Source organism: Rhinolophus sinicus, chromosome 5 (genome assembly GCF_057876585.1).
Source record: "Rhinolophus sinicus isolate RSI-liver-muscle chromosome 5, RSI-T2T, whole genome shotgun sequence".
Taxonomy (NCBI): domain Eukaryota; kingdom Metazoa; phylum Chordata; class Mammalia; order Chiroptera; family Rhinolophidae; genus Rhinolophus; species Rhinolophus sinicus.
The window spans coordinates 34,516,186-34,531,892 of NC_142505.1; the positions used below are offsets into that span (position 1 = coordinate 34,516,186).

The window sequence follows — 15,707 nt, forward strand, 5'->3', positions numbered from 1 at the left end:
GACCAGATGAATGTATGAGAGGCAACCTTTCCCCTCCCCTACTTTCCAGGGGAAGAGCTTCTGCTGTGTTTGGACAGCACAGGCTTGGGATTTCTCTGTGTACTTCAGCACAAGAATGGAACGGGGGCCGACAATGCTGGGTGATTTACAGTGGAAAGGACCAAGAGATTCCTACAGGAAACAACAAAGAGATATGGAAAGGAGAAAGAAAGAGTGGAGGAAAGAAACAGAGGGAGACACGATCCTGAGTGGGTTTAGAAAAATAGATCACTACGCCAAATTCTAGGATACTTTGGGCATGTCATTCATGGTTTTCCCTTTGTTGTTTTATTTGTTGAGTCTTTAGTAAAGATTTAATTCTTTTTTCTTTCTACAGAGAAGTTTCTTTTGAATGTGCTAAGATGGGTCAACAAGTGGTGCATTTTTACATGTGTTAAAACACAAATCTTGAAGAACCTTATTGGATCATCTAGACAACATTTATCCCAGTGTTTTCAATGGGAGTTGAATCCCAGAGAATACTCTATAAAGTAGGGCTCTTCAGTGAGAAAACATAGCATTCTATATCCCATTTCTGGAAGTTCTGAGAAATTCTGTAATAAAAAATGAGATTAATTTTTTAAATTCACATTTTTAAAATATCTGGTCTTAGAACCCTTTTGTAAGTAACAGGTGTTAACGATGCAGAGAAGGTAGATGCCGTGGGTCACTCTGGGGTGATGCCGTTCCAGCACATTCCATTTCAGAGATAATTGCCTCCTATCCAACATGAGCTGCCACCCCAAGGCACTTCCGGAGTAACTGAAATACCTCACTGTAAGTGAGCAAAGAAGTGAGAAAACTTTCCCAGCACAGGAAAGAGTCCTTTCTTCTTGTCTTAATAGATAAGCTGTGGATATTTTCCAGATAGTTTGTGTGTATATCATGACTATCATTTCTCCCACAGTGTGATCCTGGGCAACTTTTTGAGCCTCTTCATGTCCCAATATCCTCATTAGCAAAGTGGAGGTAATAATAGCTACCCCACAGAGTAATGCAGGTAAAGCACTTAACAAGAATGTTAACAGATGGTGGCTACTAATATTATTAAAGAATGCTCTGCACTTTCCAGGAGGGAACTATATATTTGGGAAGATGAGCTTTGTCTACGTAGCAGCCATCGCAATGGTACTTCTGTTACCGCAGTGATCACGTTGCGTTATGATTGTATGAGGACACTGGATCAAGAGCTCCTTGAAGGCAGGCTGTGTTCTCTATGTGCCCTGGATCAGGTCCTCAGAAGAGTCACAGTATATGTTTGTTGAATGAATTAGTGATGAATGGAAGAAAGCCAAATGAATTGACCATACAGGCGGTTTTACCCAGTCTCAAAGCAGGATGAGCTAGTACAGGTTTCCTGGGGACAGGAAGAATCAGGAGCTGAGATGGTGAGGAAGGGCCTCGGGGAAGTAGAGCAAGCAGGAGCAATATTTTGAGGAATCAGCAAGGAAGAGGCTGATGTCTGAAGTAGTAGAGGGTCTCTGTAGATGAGGCATGGTGAAAGCCCAAAGGATGGGCTGGAATCGGACTTTTTGGGACATGGGTCTTCACAGTCTGACCATATAGGGAATTAAGAGGAAGCGCCTTTTATCTGAGAGTACCTCTAGTGGCATCAGGCTGTGCCAGACTTTCCCAACCTTCTCCACAGTCATGTACATGACAGATAACATCAAGTGCATGACACATTCTCTGGTTCACTGCCTGCAAAGCTATCTTTTTTTGCCCCACCCTCTACAGCATTTCAAAATGCAATTAAGGAAGAATAATGTTGTTCACACAGTAACCTTGAAATCACTTTAATTTCTTTTTAAAGAATCACTCATGAATTTCAGTCCTTTCCCATCACTCATAACAAGTGCTTGTTAACACAGCCCACAGTGTCCCTTGTGTGTTGCAACATGACATTTAAGAACCATGGGTCTGGTTCATTGTCAACCAGGACCCCTTTCCATCCAAGGACATTAGGCAAGTTTCCGTTAGTGGATGGCTCAGGGTAAGGCCCTGGCTGTTAACCAGGTAGAAAAGGGAGGGAATAACCATTTATACAGCACTTAGATCCCAGACACTGAGCTACACATTGTATTCATTTTCTCAAATCTCTCAACACACCTGAAAAGGAAGGATATTCATATTGTTCAAGTGAGAGAGGCCATTGGTACCAGGAAGGTATTTTTCACTAAGAATGTTTGAAGAATTAGAAGTGTTAAATGGGGGTTTTCTCAATCTTAAACGCTCGCTTTGTGTAAGGGGCTATCTCAATGTCCATTTTCGGGGGGCAGAATCTTTCATTTTCCAGTGCAAGGGAAGGACCTCTGACTGCCATTCTTCCATTAATTCTCAGATGGTCTCTTTGTGTTCCAGCCTGCCCTGCAGGGATGTTCAAGGCCAGCCAGGAAGCTGAGGGCTGCTCCCACTGCCCCTCCAACAGCCGATCCCCTTCAGAGGCATCTCCCATCTGCACCTGCCGGACCGGCTATTATCGAGCAGATTTTGACCCCCCGGAAGTGGCATGCACTAGTAAGTGTATAGTAAAGGCTCTGGGCTGGGGAGTTCGGTTTGCTGACAGTGCGAGTGATGGGCCTGGGGCAGAGGAGACCAAGACAACATTTTCCAATTGCTGCACTAAACAGAAATGCTAGCTCTGGTGCTGAAACGGACAGTTCCTGCGTGGGGCAGGCAGGAGGGCCTCTCTCTCTCTGCTTATTATTACACAAGGTCAAGATTGTTCTTTCTTACCTTCTCCTCCCAGATGAGAGAATCTTCTTCCCACCAAAGCAAGACAACTCCTGCCAACCTGATGAGTTCTTTGAGTGCAAAATCAAGATCCACTAGGATATTACAATTCCTAGCAAATCTTCCAGTCACCTCCTCCAAGAAGCTTTCTTGGTCCCGTCAGCTGAGAATATCCTCTTTTCACCTGGCTTCCTGTATCTCTGTGACCAGGCTCTCCTCAGAAATCTCATAATTTTATTAATTGCTCAATTATTTTGTACTTGTCTTCTCAGTTGCCAAATGTGTTCCAGGACCATATATCCATTTCCCTGTGTCCCTTGTAGTGCCTAGTATGGTGCAGTGTCTGTGCCCCCCCCAAATGACAAGATCGGAGTCCTAGCCACAGTGGGTATCTCTGAGGCATATATTCTAGGAGGTGGGGCTAATGCAACAGTTCCACCATTATCCCATCCTCTGCTTTAGAAGGAAGAGCAGTCATCCTAACAAAAGTGGGGCAGGAGTGACTCCACTTCCTGGGTAGGGATTGGGGAAGCAAAAATTTTTTCCCAGTCTTTCCCCCCATAATTGTGGGGAGGCAGGAAGCACTACTCTCCCTAAACAGCACTTTAGAGAATGTGCTCCTACCTCCCTAAGTATTGCATCCCTAAAGCATGGGCGATTTTTCTTTTCAGTATTTCCACTGTATGCCAAAGTCAATGCTCCAGGTTAGACTCTAATTATGTTAGAACTTTATTCTGCATTGGATGCTGTTGCTTGGCTCCCTGTGAAGAGGGACCTTCCCTTCACCTCCTGGACCCAAGTCCCTTCCATGCACCCCCGGAATAGAAGGGTACAGAGGGAATGTTTCATACATACTTGCAGTTTGATGGACAAAAAAGTGACTTAGCTTTGAGTAGAATTTCTTAATTCTGGCCTTGCAGTGTATGTAACCTTTGCTGGGTAAAGAAGAGGAATGAAAGTGTCTTCTAGATCAAGGTCCTGAGGTCGATCAATGTTTATGGATTTGAACTGAGGAAAAGCTCATCCTCTTGTAAACTGATTTTCCCACCTCTCTGGTGGGTTGATATGAACAGAAGTGATTCCATTTCTGCTGACTAGAGTCCCTGTCTTTCTGTTGCAATATCTTCTCTACTGATTTCAGAGGTTCCCCTTTGGGTCTCTATGAGCCCGAGAAACATTGTTTAATGTACTTTAGAAGTCACTTAAGGATGCTGTATCACCACTGCCTGAATGTCCTAAGGACTGGTCTCCATGATTGCCAAAGCATATACCAAGGGTCTCACAGTCTCCCCCCCAAAACATTCCCTTCCATTTCTGCTTGTGAACCCTCTCTTACCAACTAAGCTCTCTGTGCAAATCAACTAAACACACATAATAGGAGCCTGTGCCTCTGAGCTTCCCACTTCAGCAGATATACCCTATAAACCTGGCCAGCCCCTGGATAAGATCACCTAGAGGGAAGGTACGCCAATGACCAAATGTTCAGAGTGCTGAGGTGGGGCTGTCCTCCTTGCCATATAGCATTCCTCCTATGTTCCTCTAAAGGTTTATCTTCAGCCATCTAACCTGATGTGCTTGGACCAGCAGGAATGATTCCTGGAATAAATAGGAATGTCCCAAAGCCTCCAATCTGACCCTCAGTCCACCCTGCCTACCCATATCCTGAGTCCACCTCATTAAAATCAGGTCTCACGGGCTTTTCTCTCCTGTCTCTGGCCCAGCTAACTCTGAGGTTAGGCACACCTTCCTCACTCCCTGTGGTCCTACCATCATTTCCCTGTCCTGCTCAGAGTATGGGTGAGAGCGAGACAGGCCTGTATGCATCACCACACCCTTTGCATAGACCTGTGCTCTTACCTCCCCAGATATAGAGTGCTAGGGTCAGACTAGAAATCGTTAAATCAAAGGCACACTTGTCTGTGGTGGTCAGGCTCCATCAGTGAGACAGCAGCTCATTGATGCATTGTCCAGCCTCGGCCTGCAGGGGCAAGCACTTTGTGAGGGTCCCAGAGGCTAGACTGGGCTGCAGCACAATGCTAGGCAAAACAAGTGTAAATAAACCTACTATTTTATTGAGCCTCATTATATATTTGATTTATTGTGTACCAAGGAAGTACTGTATGAAAAAGTCAATTTGTTGGCTTTTTATAATCTCATTAGGGTTTCCTTTTAAAGCATTCTAATTGGAGGTACCATCTGTTCTCTTAAAAAGACATTGCACATCACCACAGTAAATAATTTTTCAGATACCAGGAGCATATCTGGAGCTGTTGAGGCCAGGCACAGCCCTACACCATGGCTTTGGGGGCCCTGGCTGGGTCCACAACTGGAGCAGGGCAGCTGGACACAAGTCCAGCCCAGCCTGAGAGAGGCTGGATGAGGTGGGGATGGCCCAGGTGCTTTTCACTTTGCAAGTGCCGTCCTCCATCCATCCAATCAGGAACCAATTATGGTCCAGTGTGGCAGTGGGAAGACCTAGGTAAAGGGAGCTTTGTCTTTCTAAAATGTGCAGGACAGTGGGCACCTAGAGTGTCCAGGTCATGTGGACATGGGGAAAGGGGACAGTGTCAGGAGTGTCTAAAATCCCTGGCCTTCAAGTCTATAAAGGCTTAAGGTTTGGCCTATTACCATCATCTTTAAATGAGACTATATCAACGGTCATACTCTTGCATGGACAGCACTGAACATTTTATAAAGAATCTTACAGTTCAAAATGTGCTCTTTAACAAGGCTAAAATACTAAACAGTGCACTGAAAACTAACATTTTTAATGAATTCCATTAATCTCTTGGGACCAGCACATAGATATTCATTGTGTTTCTATAGTGTTAAAAATGTTCACTTATTCTAAATTAAGCATTTGCGATGCATGATAACTTTTGTAGCCTTGTGTAAACATTTCTTCATTTTCGTTTATTCTCTTCTGGGAGAGCCTGGGATCCCCTTGACCTCTGAGATGTCCTGGAAGCCCTCTGTGTGCAGCCTTGTCCTTGACAAAGTTTGTGACTCAGCAGGTATTTGTGTGCCCCCCAAGGCAGTGTCAAAAGCGCTGGTTGGGGCTCCAAGTGTAACTGGAGGAGGGGGCGTATTGAGCTTGGTATCTGAGTGTGACGATGTCATTGCTGCTGCTTTGTAGACACCCAGCCCCCTTCTTCCTTCTTCTTTGGCACCTCTGCCTGGAGTTCTGGATCTGCTGCATGAATGCCTGGCTGACCACCTCCTTGCCCAGCCATGGCCAATACTTGTTCATATTCAAGAGGAGGCCTTGTCCCCCGATGGCTCTGGAAAGAGAGACGATTGAGAAGGCTGCTTGCTGTAAGCGTTTAGGGTACACACTGAAGCAGGTCAGGGAGGCCCTCAAAGAAAGAGTGACAGCCTAAGCCATGGACAGGATGAGGTGGGAGCTTGGGAGACAGCTAGAGGCAGGTCACAGTTGACCCCCACCCCTCCCTGCTAACAGAACTCTCTGAATGAAGCCAGGCTACGTGAAGAGTGGGGTTCGCCTTTCGTGAGGAGTTACCCAAGGGCCACGTGCAGCAGGAGACAGGAAGAGAGATCAAGGGGAAGGTGCGTCCCACTAGCCAGGGGGGTCTGTGACGGGTGGGGGCTGAGGAGCTGGCTCTGAACTTCGGGCTTACTGAGCTTCCGCTGAGGGACTTGTCACCTTCTTCCTCCTACTGTCTCCCTGGGCTACTGCGCAGAGACCTGGAAGCTCCCTAGGGAGTCCTGGCGTCCCCAAACTGCCCCAATCTTGATGGGTTCTGGGAGAGCTTATTGAATCTGCGATTGATTATAGTGCTTGTAAGATGAGCGTTGGCACTTCCCAGACAAAAGTTTTAATCTTGACTCTGTCTCTTACTTTTTCTGTGACCTTGGGTGAATTCCATAACTTTCTTGCATTCTGTCATTTTATTCTCACGACCTCATGATAATGTATGCCTTTCTGGGTTGTGATGAAGATTAAGCAAAATAGTATTATAGAATCTTTGGCACCATGCCTGGTTCATAGCAAACTCTCAATTGGTGTTAGAACTTGCTTTTGGTTATATCTCTGGAAAGTGTGAAGACTGCAGCAGATATGGAAGTTTCCATCACGATAGGATGTTGGAGATCTAAAAATAAAAGTGATACCCTCAGGGAGAGTCCAGGTTGACCTGGTTCGTGTCCATCACAGCAGAATCCATTGTGTGGCCCCGGACTCCACATTCACCTTGACCTGAATGTCCTTGTGAAAACAACGTGAAGGTCATGGCCACTGTGACCAGATGTGGTGTGGGAGGAGGGGGGAGGTGCAGACCGAATATCTGAGGACTCCAGCTGCTCTGGAGCCTTCCCCTCCGGGACTGAGAGGACCTAGAAGCTGGACAGCAGCAGTGACAGACACGACTGGCTTTAAGTTCTCAGGGAGCAGGGACATAGTGACACCTCAGGGTCAGACACGCTTCTTTCCACAGGCAGGTCTTATGTCACGGGCAGTGTGACAGGGTTGGGCGGAGAGAGGGAGCCAGGGACACATGAGGAAGTGCACAGCATTGTGAAACCAAGTACTGAAATGCATGTCTTCAGTTTTAAATAGTTTCTAGTTTACGGGGAGACGAAATGGGAAGGAGGAATTTATGAAGCAGGTGAAAATAGATAATTATGCCTTATAAAATTGCTGTCTGTGAAAAACTATGCAGAAGGACTGGTGTAAAAATAATTACCTTGTTACATTTCTGACCACAAAAACCCTTTTTCTGTCACCCACCTGGGAAAGACTTTGATGGATCACAGAGACAAGCCAGCGCTTGGCTTATTTCTTTACATCTTTTTTTAACATGCAATGAGTTTCCCTCTGCAGTTTTGATTATAGAAAGGGGATGAAGTAGGGGCTCCAGAGGTCATGGTCTTGTCCCCTGGGCTCTCCTGCTGTCCCCTTACATGAGGGGGCACGATGCCAGCCAGCCCACTGGCATCCCCCAGGGACCACCCCTGACCTCCCTCCTGACTCACACAGAAAGGCATAGAAGCTGAGTGGCAAGGCAGGGGCTTGGGTGTGACCTGGGCATGTTACAGCTTCTGCGAACAAGACTTCTCATCAGCAGAACTGGGCGTGGAGGAACCGATTAGGCAGTTGTGAGAATTCAATAGTGAAATGCCAGAGAAGCCTCGAGGTGAGAACTCAGGCTTGTCTACCTCCAATGCTTTGACCTCACACATCCTGGGAGCTAAACTTGGTAGCTCTTAGAGGATGGTGCAGATGGTCATGACCGTGATGCTGATTTGCTGTTACGCTCACTCTTGAATATGCCTCCCACAAAGAAGGATGAGAACCTATTCTTCCCTCTCCCACCGCTGCGTATGCCAGTTTATCTGGTTGAAGCTTATGTTTCATCCTTTCAGGGGCTGACATCTGGCCTCCTGTTTCATCCCAACTGCCCCAGGGCAGTGGGGTTGTCTCTGTGGAGCAGGGTCATGCTCCTTGGATGGTCTGCCCAGGGTCATGGTTGCTTTACCCAGAATGTAGAAGAGGGCACCAAGGCCCAGAGCATGGAAAGGGCCTTGGGATGACAGGAGAAGAAGGAAGTCCTTTGTGGCCAGGACTGATGGCCTTTGGGACAGTGTGAAAAGCCTGTAGGGACATCAGCTCATAGACCTTTTCCAGCTGGTCTTGGTTCCTCGTGGGTCATGCTCATCAAGATTGCCAGTGATGCTTTGTATTTTTTCTTTACAGCAATGATTTTTAAATGCAGGCCCCAGACAAGCAGCCTCAGCATCACTAGGAACGTGGAAATACCAGTTCTCAGCCCCGTCCCTAGACGTACTAAATGAGAAGCTCTGGTGATGGTGGGTGGGAGATAGCAGTCTGAATTTCAACAAGACCTCCAGGTGATTCTGAAGCAAGCTCAAGTTTTAGAACATTGCTTTAGAATTAGGTCATGTTTCTCTGTCCTCTGCTTTCTGACTCCTGGGGAGAGAGGCCATTGAGTGAATTCCTCCAGACTGGAACCACAGGGCCTGCCCCGCCCCGTCAATGTCCTGTGTGCCAGGTTTGGCTGGGGAGGATGGAGGGGCAGAAGAGAGACAGACAGACAGAGACAGAGGGAGGGGGACAGGGGGAGATTAGAGGAGGGGTGGGATGTGATATGAGTACGAATGAGTACCTGTACATATATGTTTGAGTGTTACAAGGGAAGGTCTTACTAGTTCTCAGAATGACTCCCACCAGCTCCGGCTTGGTTTCCAGTTTATTCTCACTTTTGGGTGGTTGGGACAATGTGGAGACCTCCACCAGCTGGGGCTGGGAGCAGTGACGGGGGAGAGAGAGTAGAGATCAGGGAGCATGACCTGGCTGGAGTCGGTGGGCTCAGGGAGGGCTGAGGGTGAAACTGAGGCAGAAGCAAAGTGACTGGTGAGGACCCTTCACCTGAACTCAGGTGGAGTATCAGGTGGGAAGGGATTATAAATGGGTGATGGGCCTCCCCCCTCAGACGGTCTTCTACCATCCTAGCAGGAAATAGGCCAAGCGGGAGCCTCTGGGGCTGCCACTGCAGGGAGGGGCCCTTCAGGGCACTAGGACAGGAAGGCCCCTCAGGGTGGTGAACGCTCCACCCAGCACAAGACTCAGGGGATGAGTTTTACAACTTTTCAAAGGCAGATTTCTTCAAAAGCACATGCCTCTATTGATCTAGGAGGTGCAACCTATTGAAAAAGGGCAGCTTTACCTGAAGTAGGCTTTACCCACTGAGGACTAGGGCTTTAGTAAAAGATATACTGTTGTGTCTTGTTCTGTAGCTAACAGAGCTGCTTGACTTTACCCTGAGACGTGGTCCATGTTGCACATAAAAATATGTCATTTGTGCTTCTGAGAGGTAGAGGATCAGTGTTTTCCTTGAGGTGAAATTTAGACAAGGGTCACAGATGAACAAGCGTCGAAGGGCAAGCTGTTTCTCAGAGTGCCTGGATTTGGATGGTTTCTACACCTGGATGCAGAATTGAGGGAGTGTGACTGCAAGCTGAAAGCTATTTGTAACTGTCACTACTGTTTCAAGAAAGGTCAGTGTTGCCTGTGTACACAGGCTTTCACACTTCTATAATCTACAATTTCTTTTCACAGTTGTTTGACCCAAGTGGGTAGAACCCTTAGGAGGCGTCCTATTGCTCTAAGTTTTAAGCTAATAGCTGGGCACTTGCTCAGGCGTTTCCATTTCAGCATTTCATCATAAGAGCATTGGGAGTCACACTTGTTAACATTCAGAGCAGCCTTCTAGGTCCTACCACCCAAACTTCCCCAATGTCTGCTTTTTCTCTACAACAACCCTAAGAGGCGGTCAGTCATTCCACATCTATTTTTTCTGAAAGTCTGTGATGACAGACAGCTGATATATTTTGCAGGGCAGCTCTATTCCATTGCTAGGCAGCCAGCATCCATCAGTGTAAGTGAGATCTTCTGGACCTTGGATTAGACACTGCCTTCCTCCCCTACTTACTTTTGGTCCATCATTGAGGACAAGTGTTCTGCAGGACGGCTGTTTTAATGTTTAAGGGCAATTTTCTTTTCTCATCTCTCCTTAATCACCTTCTTTAGGCAAATCATCTGTTGTGTTATCTATTCCCCAAAGTACGTGGTTTCCTGAGCCCCACTGTCCTGACTCGTCTTTTCTGAATCCCTCACGTTTATCAATACAACTCTCAGAACATGGCAGCCAGAATGAAATGGGTAACTCTCTTCCTGGAGCAGGGTTCAGTGGAAACGTGATGGATTTTCTCCCATAACTGGGATACATTTGATTGTTTACTTTGGTTGCAGCCCTCACACCATGGGCTCCTACCAGAATTTTTGGGCCACTAAACAACCAGCATTTTTGTTTGTCCCTTTAGGAAATGCCGCATTTGGGCCGCTCCTTTTTTGCACTTATAAATATGACTTCAGAAATTTTGCCTTGTGGGTTAGGCACAGTGTTCTTTCAAGTATAGATCACTTTGAATACCAATTTTTATCATCTTTCAAGTGAGAAGTATTAACATAATTGTTAGGAGTATGGGCTCTGGAGCCTCTGCCTGGGTTCAAGTCCTGCCCTGCCATTTGCCAGTTGTGTGACATGGGGCAACTGACATGGCTTTTCTGAGTCTCCATTTTCTCATCCATAAAATGGGTAGAGTGTGTGTGTCAGTCTCACTGTGTTGTCAAGGGTATTCAATGTAATAATTCTATTTAGAACAGCGTGCGGCATACAGGAAGTAGTCAACGTAAGTAAGCTGTGTTATTTGATTACTATTATTGGAGTTGTTTACCAGGTTGCCTACTTTAATGTTATTTTCAAAGTTGCTAAAATCCAAGCACTGGCATTATCATTTAAGCTAATATTTCTTCCTTTGGTGTACATGTATCTGTGTAGTTTTCCAGTTACCATTGTTGAAATCTTGGTATGCTATTCTTGTTCTTGTTCTCCGCAAGCTCATAAACTTTTAGAAAAAGAAACGACGTCATTTGGCTTGACTTGCCGTTATAGACAGGCTGGTTCTTGTCACTCTTTCCTTGAGGCTCACAAAGCACTGATTTCACTGTGAAGTTTCAGAAGTAGGAGGGAATTCAGGTAAAATGTATTCATTTAATCTACTCTATGTTTCAAACATCAGAACAAAGTTCTCCACCCCTTGGTTTTAGGACCTTCTATTGTCATAAATGCTCCTTGGTCGTCTTCAGGCAATGGTGCTAATGGGAAATTTGCAGGCTCTGGTCCTAGGAAGGGTTAGTCTGGGAGGGATGCTGGAACTTGATGGCATCTGTAGCTCAGGGTTTTTAAATCTTCCCTGCTCCAATTCTCCTCCTCAAAGGAAAAGACAAGTGGGAGTGTCTCTGGGTCCTCTGTCCTCTGCCAGAATCTCACCTCATCCCCAGGAAGGAAGAGGCCTTGCTTGCACTGTGAACGCTCTACATGGGTTAGTTATCCAGGTATAGGGCTCTCTGTCCACTAGACTGGAAGCTCTTGACATGCTGATCTGATATTCTTTTTACTGCCTCCATGATCTTAAACAATAGGTGCCCAACACAGGTAAGAGTCAGTGGTAAGAGACCCGTAGTTGGGGTCACGTAGACAAGGGTTGACTCTTGGCGCTACCCCTCCCTTGCAGTGTGGCCCTGGGTAGTTTTATTAACCTCTCTAAACTTCTGTTTCTTTGCCATAAAATCAAGATACTATTTATTATTGTGCCACTTGTGATGATGTATGAAAATAGCTCACTCAGTGTCAGACATATGATAAGTGCTCAATAAATTGTTGTCTTTGTTTTGATTGTTGTGAATAATGTTCAAGAGGTAAGTCTTAAGTCCTATATAAATTGTGTAGTACAAGATAAGAACAGAATATATGCACGGGGGAAATGAGTAATTTAGAGCAAATGCTTCTGGAGAGCCATCCTAGGTTATCTGAATTCTGACACCGTCACTGCCCTGTCTCTACCCCACTACAATGTGATCACAAATCTACGTATCATGTATACAGACCATCTTGATGCCCCACCCAGCTCCTCACAGGTGGTCCTTAGATGTGACTAGGGTCCCAGTTCCTCCAGTCACTCCATTTTTATTTCTGTAACTCAGCATCAGATCCTGATCCAATTCTGACACAAGAGGCCAAACCCAAGCCCATAGTGGGGTCTGGGATGTAACTCACCTCTAAACCTCTGGCCAGGCTCCTTTCTGCAGTCACCTTTCAAGGTCACCACTGCCAGTTATTCCTGGAACCCATATCTGCCCACTGTACCCCCCTGTTACTGATCATTGACCCTCTCCAGATTCAGAATCTGCAGTCAACTCCATTACAGTGGGTGGGATTCCAGGCTCCACCCCCTCCTTCCTTTGCTGATCTTTCAGCTGCCGTATTGGAAACCTGGTACCAACCAACCTTTTCCAAACCAGGACTAGGAGCTTCCTGATCCCCTGGTTTGGTAACAGATGTGGATGCAACAATGTGGATGCAGTGACACATATCCCTGATAGTTTCAATTGGGTGTGACAAAGACCAAGGGCCCCAGGGGTCTTTGACTGTCATCAGAGATTTAGAAGGAAGCTACTTTCAACTTAGTGTAAGTGTAGATTCTGAACACTGTTCTAGAGATCAAAAGCTGCCTGAGGAATTAGTGATCTCCCTCTAATTGGAAGTATGCAAAGAGGTGCTGGGGATGCCTGCCAAGAGGGCTTCTGAATTGTGTGGGAAGTTGGGTGAAGCGGACAGAAATGAGTATTATAGTTTGGGCATGTCCATGCTGTCTGAATTATGTGTGGCATAGGACCAGGATGCCAGCATTTTGTAGTGATTTATTTTGAAAGCTGTGTGTCTGGTCAACTGAGAAACTTTCCACACAATTGGCTGTAAAGCGCCCAGTTGGAGCCAGACACCTGAGAAGTGTTATGATATGGGGTTGGACTCCCCAGTGGATAAATGATCATGGATGACTTTGCAGAGAAAGAGCAGGCTGTAGTCTGAAGTCAGCCTGTGGAACGGCCAGGATTCCTTCCGGCCTGTGCCAGAGACCATCTCTGTCTCACTTAATCAAGAATGCTCTGACTCTGAAGCCACATCAAGAAGAGTGGTTTGTCTCATGGCAGCTGAGAGGTAGAGGGCCACAGGGCCACTTGAACACAAAGGTCCCTCTGTCCTCTGTCCCTATTCTGTAGAGAGAATAGAGAGGTTAGGGCGATGATAGTAATGGTGGGCTGCCCCCCGACCCCTGCCCTGTGGCTATGGGCTTACACTTGCTTGAAATGCCCAAGATGGCCTTTTGTGCGACTCCTCTGGGTAACCTCTGAGCTCTGCTCACTTTGAAAATGGCAATAAGTGATGCTCAACGGTGTGGAGTGGAGTGAGGCTGACATGCTGCTGTATAGGGAGATGAAGCATGGTGCAGCCTGGCTTTGCTCGGCCAGACATGTACAGGTGGGAAGCCATGGTCACCCCCAAGCCCTGCCACTGCTCAGTGAGCAGAGATAGAAGGCCTCTCAGTCCCCTCAAAGAGGATGCTGTCTGCTGGCCATCAAAGGGGAACTTGCCTGTGAGGTGGGAATTTGCTCTCCCTGTGAGTGAAGGGCAGCCTTTGTGCCCATGACCAGTGAAACGGCCTGCGAGTGGCTCCCATGAAATTAGCCATGCCCATGCCCTTGCCTGCGTGGGTTTGGGATGGTTGAGGATCTGAGTCTGTAGCAATTACAATGATATACCAGAGCGAGGCGTTGCCTGAGTAGGGTCAATTGTTCTGTTGTACCAAAGATTGAAGTGTGTCCTGGGATCAGTGACTTCAAGAAAACTCTTATTGGCTTAGACTGTTCACTCTGGTGAAAGCAAACACCTTCGAGCTTACTCTGGGAGGGCATGGGCCTAGTGTATGGATATTTCAGTTGGAAGACTTATGGAGATCCTTTCTCTGAGAGATTACCTGGGCCAGACATGCCATGAACAGGACCTGGGAATGTACAACCTGCTCCAGTCTAGGGTAGGAGTCCTATATATGGCCGTCGGAGATCCTACAGAGGAGGTCTGCTGAGGTCTTGGAGGCCATAGGTAGAAAGATGGCCTTCCTGTTTCTGAGGGCCTTCAGGTCAAGTGTTCTGGACAATGCCTAGTATTCATTGTACAGGTGTGCACCTGGCCATTCTTTCTTTTCTAGAAGCTGAAGAGATGGACAGGGGTACCTGGGTTTCTGTACCAGACAGTCCTTTATGCATGTAGAGTATACTATATGTAGAGTGTAATATAATATATTATGCCATTTGATTTCCTCATGACTGTGGAGAGAGCAGTGTCCTCCCAAGGCCCTGTCTCGGCCCAGAGGCTGCATCTCCACCAGCCTTCTTAGACAGTGGTTTGCATATCTATTGTACAGGCACACACTTCCTGTGCACACTTTGAGCTCCCCAGGTAGACGTCTGTGAACGTTTTGTACCATAACCTCACATATAGGGCATAGCACACAGTAGGGTTTCAGTAAACACATATGGATTGATTGGTCAAGAGTTAGTGTGTGATTGGGTTCAGAGAGTATAAGGGATCTGCCTAAGGTCAAACTAAAGCAAAGGTGGCATTCAGCCCCTGTTTGCTCTTTGGGGGTCCAGTGCATCCTTCACCACCATGGAAGGCTTCTCAGGCCTCATCTCAGGACTAAGCAAGAGGTCTTGAAGGCCATGTCTTTAAGACGACATGACCTATAGCTCTCCTTGACTTGGAGTGTTCCTAGGGGATCTGTAGGGAGGAATCCTGTCAAAGCTTTCCTCTTTCCCCTCACTTTGGGCCACAAATAGAAGATTCAACCTTCTATCCCTCCACCCAACACACACACACGCAGTGATGCAAGACTGGCTTTAAATACATTCCTACTGAGAGATGCTGCCTCTCAGTGTCGGCTTCTCAGCCATCCTCCAAAGGCTTCTGCAGCCCAGTGGAAACCTAGACCCTCAGGCTTCAGCTCAGGCCCGATAGAGGGGCTGGCTCTTTTTCCAGAAAGTGAAATCTACCCCTTTTCTCCCAGACAGTTAACTCCATTGAAGCAGGAGAAACAAGAAATACTTTCTACAAACAGTGGTGTTTAGTAAAATATGTAACACTGGGTTCTTTGATGTTTCCCACATCCCTCTCTGCAGGGCCCCTCCTTGTTTTGACTAGTCACTTCTTCTTCTTACTAACTGTTATGATTAGGAGAATTGCCTGAGTACAGGCCCAATAGTTCCAAGACCATAATGAGCAACATGTGCAGACGTGCTCAGCACGATCCTGGAAACATGGTTGCTGTTTCTACAGGGCAGTTCTTGAAATGATTCAGGAATAAGAGCTTCTCAGCTCCATGAGAAACCTACCCTCCAGCACCTAGCACCCAGCTGCATTTGCATCCACCTGCACCTTACACACTTAGTGCCTCCACCCCGGGTGGAAGAGTTGTTGAAGATGAGCTGTGGAAAGAGC

At 46.7% G+C, this 15,707-nt stretch overlaps 1 protein-coding gene across 4 annotated transcripts in view; it reads left to right on the plus strand.

The window, feature by feature from the left end:
* EPHB1 (EPH receptor B1) overlaps positions 1-15,707 on the plus strand; it is a 418,394-nt gene that overhangs the window by 277,436 nt on the left and 125,251 nt on the right. For 3 of the 4 annotated variants that reach the window (XM_019748047.3, XM_074312877.2, XM_019748058.3), the window contains one exon: positions 2,401-2,556. The exons of the other annotated variant lie outside the window; for it this stretch is intronic. In XM_019748047.3, the coding sequence (XP_019603606.1) occupies positions 2,401-2,556 (156 nt within the window). The remainder of the gene's footprint in view (positions 1-2,400; positions 2,557-15,707) is intronic. 4 annotated transcript variants of the gene reach the window in all.